This window comes from Trichosurus vulpecula, chromosome 2 (genome assembly GCF_011100635.1).
Source record: "Trichosurus vulpecula isolate mTriVul1 chromosome 2, mTriVul1.pri, whole genome shotgun sequence".
Classification (NCBI taxonomy): domain Eukaryota; kingdom Metazoa; phylum Chordata; class Mammalia; order Diprotodontia; family Phalangeridae; genus Trichosurus; species Trichosurus vulpecula.
In genome coordinates, this window is record NC_050574.1 from 259,233,671 (window position 1) to 259,240,492 (window position 6,822).

The 6,822-nt window shown below is 37.7% G+C and overlaps 1 protein-coding gene across 1 annotated transcript in view; it reads right to left on the bottom strand.

The window, feature by feature from the left end:
* The window catches only part of PGAP1 (post-GPI attachment to proteins inositol deacylase 1), a 91,555-nt gene extending 86,657 nt beyond the window's left edge, over positions 1-4,898 (bottom strand). Inside the window, exon 1 of the mRNA XM_036747142.1 lies at positions 4,648-4,898. Within this exon, the coding sequence (XP_036603037.1) occupies positions 4,648-4,791 (144 nt within the window). The 5' untranslated portion in view covers positions 4,792-4,898. The remainder of the gene's footprint in view (positions 1-4,647) is intronic.
* Positions 4,899-6,822: the final 1,924 nt, after the last annotated feature.

Sequence of the window (6,822 nt, forward strand, 5' to 3'; positions counted from 1 at the left end):
CCAGGCATTCCTGATAAAAAGGCCAGAAGTGGGTAGGCACTTTGAAATGGAAATTCAGGTGCTAAGAGAACCTAGTAAAGTACATATAACCACATAACTGAACAGGAATATGTGAGGATAAACTGTTTACATGTTAACAAGGAGATAAATGTTTTCTCATAAGCCTGGTATTTTTAAAGATCAAAAGAAAGGTAAAAATAACAAAGGGTCTATAAGTAGTTTTGTTCTTTTTTAATGATCTCAGGAAAAGATAAAAATAGAAGGGACAGGAGACCAGGAGCTGATGATGGATAGGAAAGGAGCAAGAAGAGGAGGGAAATCACTATTGCATAAAAGAGATGCATAAGATTAAGAGTATATAGTTATAAAGGAAGAAGAAGGGAGAAAGAGCATCCCACAAATCTCACTTTCATTGAATTAGACAAAGGGAGATTGATAGTTATAAGCATACATACCCACATAATGATCTTGATATTGAAATATATTAAAATCAAAAAGGAAAAAGAGAGAAGATTAAGAGGGGGAGAAGAAAAGGGAAGGGAACAGTCATAAGCAAAACAATCTCGAATATTAAAGAAAGGAATGTGAAGATTAAAAGGAAGAGAAAGTGAAAAATCTGAGATGAGGGGAAGGTTAAGAAGAGAAAAAAGGGTTATAAGAGAGAGGAAGTAAGCCCTTTCATTTAGAAGATCACAAGTGTCAGGCAAATTGTCTCATTTTATCACCTTCTTATTTGTAAATAGGGAGGCAGAAGTAAAGAGAAGAAAAAATGCAAGACAGAAGAGGGGAAATACACAATTAGAAAACAAAACTGTGAGTGCAAATAGTATGAACTCACCCACAAAATAGAATAGTGGCAGCAGGGATTAGAAAGCTGAATCTGACGATATGTTGTTTACAAGAAACAGATTTGAAATACAAAAACTCACATAGTGTTCAAATGAAGGGCAGTAGCAAAATATATCATACTTCAGCTGGACTCAAAAAAGCAAGTGTAGCAATAATGATTTTAGATAAAATTACAGTAAATAGAGATGGGATAATAAGAGGCAAGGAAATTATAGAATGCTGAAGGGCACAATAGATAAGGAATCGATATTAATACTTAATATACATGTACTTGATAACATAGCAGCTATATACTAAAAGGAAAAGTTAACTGAATTGGGGAGAAATACAAGGTGTTCCTAAAGTTTGGACACATAGGCAATTGACAGCAATGTGGAGTTATTGCATCGAGTTCACGAGAATCTTGCAAAGTGCATTAACCTTTGCATCACAAATGAATTGAAGACGTTATTTGTTAATATTCCAATTAAATAAAATGTTGTGGAAAATTTCCTTCATTTCAATTCTTGAAAATATGCATTTTTGCCTATGTGTCCAGACTTTAGGAACACCCTGTAGATAGTAAATCTATAATAGTGGGGGACTGTAATATATCCCTTTCAGATATAGAGAAATTTAACCAAGGGATAAATGAGAAATTAAAGACCTGAATGGAATTTCAGAAAACTTAGAGATCATAGAATCTTGAAGCAGACTGAATGGAAATAGAAAGGAATTTATATATTTCTAAGCTGCATATCACACCTTTACAAAAACTGACTGGCATAAAAAACCTCATCAAAAATATAAAAAATGTATATATATACATACATACATTATTTACTGATTATAATAACTCTATTCAATAAAGGGCCCTTAAAGAAAGAATTTAAAGTCATTCTAAACAATTGCTGGATCAAAGATTAAATTATAGAAACAAAAGAAATTTTCATCAAAGGCAATGGCAATAATGAGACAATATACCAAAACTTATGGGATGCAGCTAAAGCAATTATAAGGTGAAAATTTATATCTCTAAATACTTTCATCATCAAGAAAAATAACAAATCAATGATTATGCATATTATTAAAACAACTTGATCAAAACATCAAAAATCCATAATTAAATAAAACTGAAAGCAAAATGACCACTGAATTGATAAACGGAAATAGGAACTAGTTTTTAAAAATAACAAAATAGATGAAATAAACTAACTTGATTAAAAAAGAGAGAAAAACCAAATTGATAGTATCAGAAATGAAAAAAAAACCCTTAAAATTAAACAAATGAAATTATTAGAAACTCTTTTGCCCAATTATATGCTAACCAAACTGAAAAATACTTATAAAATGTAAAATACTCAAATTAACAAGTGAAGAAACAGATGATGTAAATGAACCAATTTAGAAAAATAAATTGAACGAGTAATAAATGAACTCACAAAGGAAAAAAAAAACTTCTAGGACCAGCTGGAATCACAACTGAATTCTATCAATTATTTCTGATACTACACAAACTGGTTACAATAATAAAAATATCATTTCTATCTTTTTCTATGATAAAAGTATCCCTAATGAACACTGAAGCAAATAAAATATAGCAATGCCTGACACATAGTAGGCCTTTAATAAATGCTGACAGAATTAATGGCTAATATAGTAAATAACATTTAGCATGAAGAATTAGAGAGGGAATAATGGGAAGAATGCAATCCGAGACTGCAAGTAAAGGTTGAATAACCACATGTCAGATACATCATAGGACAGGATTCTTTTCCAATGATAGGCTGAACTAAATGGCCATTGAGGGCCCTTCCAATTCCAAAATTCTGTGATTCTGTGAAAGATCAATTTCTTGCTACTATTACTACAACTAAAATACCTTTATTTATTATTTGTAGTCTAAAAGTAAATGGAAATTACCACTACAGTAATATGATTTAAACCAAACTCATATCACAGATAATTAAGGTAACCTACTTTAGCCCATAAGATCTTACTAATTATTAAATGATACAAAACAGAAAGGAAGTAATATTCAGTTAGAGCAAGGGTTATTAACCTGGAATCTTTAAACTTGTTTTTTTAAAAAAAATTTAATAACTGTATTTCAATAAAATTAATTTTCTTTATGCATTTTAAAACATTATTTTGAAAAGGGGTCCATAGAATCCACCAGATTGTCAAAGAAGTCTATCACACACACAAAAATCTAAATACCCTTGAGTTAGACAAAATAAAGCAGAACCATTTAAATAAAAGCAATCTTAAAATGCCAGTATTTCATCACTTCGCTATCAGATCTAAATTTGTTCTTTGCATATTCTACTCTTTATTCCTTGCTTTGCCCTCTTAGGCCAAGCAAAATTTATCATCAAATGTTTCCATTTCATTTCTTTTGCCAGTCACTAATTCAAAACCCTGATTAGCAAGCACATTAAAAAAAAAGAGCCATATGTAAATTTCCACAAATTTAGTACTTAAAAAACACATCACCACTTCAGATGGAATAGCGTATAGAACTGTAAACAGTAGAAAAGCATATAGCAGAAACATACTACTTTCCCATGACATTTCACTGAATAAATGTGGTACTACATTTCTCCCTGATTTACCAAAATACAGTTTTAGAAGCCATATGGAGGTGTTTTTCTTGGAATTATTACAGGAGTTATTGTACAATGTAAGCACCAGAAAAGATCTTCATCATTTAATCCAACTTTTTTTACATAATTGAGGGAACTACAGAAAGTAACCTTTGACTTTGACTTACCCAAGGTCACAAAGGTAATATAGGAAATTTAAGTAAGGTACCTAGGTTTTTCTGACTCCAAATCCAATGCTCTTTCCACTACATTATTATTATAATTAAAGCTAAACATATTTTGGATAAAGATTACAGGGAAATTAACTAGGGCAGTGCCATCATTTTGATACTGAACCATTTTACCGTGAAGAATAATCCGATGCTCTAGTACACCATATTGGTGAGAAAATCGAGGTTGAACATACTTAAAAGGGGGAGGGGGGCGTGGCTAAATCGATATAAGCAAGGCAAGGCCTTTGTTGTAAGCACATTAAAGGAAAAAACTGGTCCTTTTTACACTGTAGTTCTACCTGTTCTGCTCATAGTAGGCACTCAATAAATGTTTGAATTGAATAGAAAAATAACCACACCGTGGAACAGGTGGTGCATGCAACTGGTAACAGGTCAGGATTGTTAAGTACTAGCACACACAAATACGAAAAGAGATATATAGCTTATAAAATATATTTGTGCAAACAGCTTCAAAAGACGAACATATTCCCCCTCTCCCCCGCCTCAGTCATGCATCAAATCCTACAGAACACAGCTTCTACAAAGGAAAACAATGCCTTCAACAGGCAGCCTTGAGATCACCTATACTCACACTCCCTCCTTCAATGCAGCATTTTATACCCAGTTACAGAAAAGGGAAAGCTGTCATCCGTGATATTGGGGGAGGGCGAGTTAGAATAGCGAGGTATCGGCAGGCACCTGTTGGGGGGGCAGGACACACTGGGGTAAGGTTGGAATGGGGGTGGGGGGTCGGTAGGGCCATGCCAGAAAGAAGAATCCAGAGCTGGGGATCTGGAAACTATCGTGAGGCAAGGAAGAGGGAGAATATTGGGGAGGAGAGGGAAGCAGGGGCCAGTACCTAGCAATGATCCCCATTAAATAGGAATGGGCTCTCTGTGAAAGGAGGTGCCACAGAGAGAGGGATGGGGTATGTTGGGGTGAGGGGAGAAAATGGGGTTGGGGGAGGGGTGGGGCCGAGGTGGGGGCGGGGCAACACTCACCTGGTATTCCGGATACTCGAACATATAGCTCATGCTACACCTGTTCTCTTCGTACCCAAAGAAAACATCCCACATTCCGATGGCCACCATCAGCGCCAAAACCGCGTAAAACGTCACCGTCCAGGCTTTGGTCAAGGAGACCATCTCGCACAGATTGCAAGGGCCCCCAGCTCTGGTTGACTGACTGATTGACCGAGACCCGGACACTCTACTGACTCTCTGCTAGGAGACCAGGCAGGAGGAGTGCGTCTGCGCATGCGCCCAAGCAGCTCCCCTGTTCCCCGGCCCCCCCCCCCACCTCCGACTGTCTGTCGGTCGGCCAGCCAGCCTGTCCCCGCGGCTGTTCGGCCGTCAGCACGCATGCGCAGTGTGTGTGTGTGTGTGCGCAGTGTGTGTGTGTGTGTGTGTGTGTGTGTGTGTGTGTGGTGTGTGTGGTGTGTGTGTGTGTGTGTGTGTGTGTGTTCCGCCCCCTCCCTCTCTTTAAAGACACCCACCAGAAGAGGGGAGGAGGGATGGGCGGGGGAATTGGGGGAGTTCTTCGCCACTGCAGCTGGGAGAGTAAAGATGGAAGAGGAAGAGGAAATGGAGGAAGGAAAAGGGATGGTTGAAAGGGAAGCGAGGAAATGGGGAAGAAGAGGCTCGAGGCCATCAGGTGTCCCTCCCGGTTCCCTTCTGCCGCCGGGTTCCAGGCCTTCAGTTCCACTGGGAAACGCCCCACGTCGAGCCCAGACACTGAGGCCCGAGTTCCCGAGGCTAGAGCGGGCCGCCTCACCTTGACCTCACGCACAGGGGCCGGGGAGAGCTGATAAACGATGTGGTTTTGCTTTTGTTTTTGTTTTTAAGCCGCTGGATTCTCCACTGCAGGCTCCAGGACTAAAAACCGTTGACTTAAAAGGCATGGAACGTCCCCAGTAAAAGTGGCAAGGGAAAGGACTGATTTATTAAAAAAAAAAAAAAAAGACCGGGAAAAATGATTCCAAAATGTCTACAAAACCTTTGTTTTCCCCCATCCCTCCCCTGCTCTTCTTTGGTAGAAGAATGGGGTAGTGGTCGTCCTTGCTTACACTAAACCTGAATATTTGACCAGCCCTTCCATTCTTATAGGAGGCATAACTGGAAATTCCCTTAGAATTCACCTAGACTAGGCTTCATGCGAAGAAATAGAAGCCTATTGAAATGAAATTATCTCCCCAATACTTCTCAGGAATTAAGTAGAATAGCCAAGATTCAAGGCCAGGATTAGTTGTTGCAGAAGTTATACTCCTTATTTTTGTTGTTTTAATTCAATGTTTAAATTTAAAGTATAATATATATTCAACATATATAATATTGTATATTTGTTTCTACCTAATGGCATCTTAATTTTTATGCACATACTCAGCTGGTACCTGTATAAAAATCCCCTCTACAATTCCCCCATGACCATTATACAAGTCTTAATCAATCCTCAGCTCAAATGCCTCATATACTGATAAGAAGAAAGTCCTCACATCCACCAAAATATTTATATCAATTTTGTGACAGCTGTGAATTGGAAACAAAGTGGATGCTCCTCAATTGAGGAATGGCTAAACAAATTGTGGTACATGAATGTAATAGAATATTATTATGTTGCAAGAAATAGTGTATATTACAGAGAATACAGAGAAGCATGGATATAGATTTAGAGCTGCAACTAGCAGCCTTAGATCATCTAGTCCAACCCCTACATTTTACAGATAAGCAAACTGAGGCACATAGAGGTGAAGTGACTTGCCCTCGGTCACACAGGTAGCACAATAACTAAAATGAACATTTATTAAGCACTTATCATGGATAAGTCACTGTGCTATGTGCTAAGGATACAAAGGAAAAAAATGAAACAGTTCCTGCCTTTAAGGAGTTACGTTCTATGAGAGTTTGGGAGCCCAACACGTATGTAAATAAACATGGCACAGTGGAAAGAAAATGGCCTCTAGAGTCAAAGGACACAGATTCAAAACCTAACTCTCATGTCTAATACCTGCGTTATCTTGGACAAGTCTAGGTCTCAGTTTCCTCATCTATAATAATGGACTAGTTGGCCTCCAAAGTCCTTCTAGCCATAATATTTATGACCTGTGATTAAGCAAATACAAAATAATTCAAGAGGGTGAAGGCATTAACAACTAAGAGGATCAGGAGACTTATTCTGTA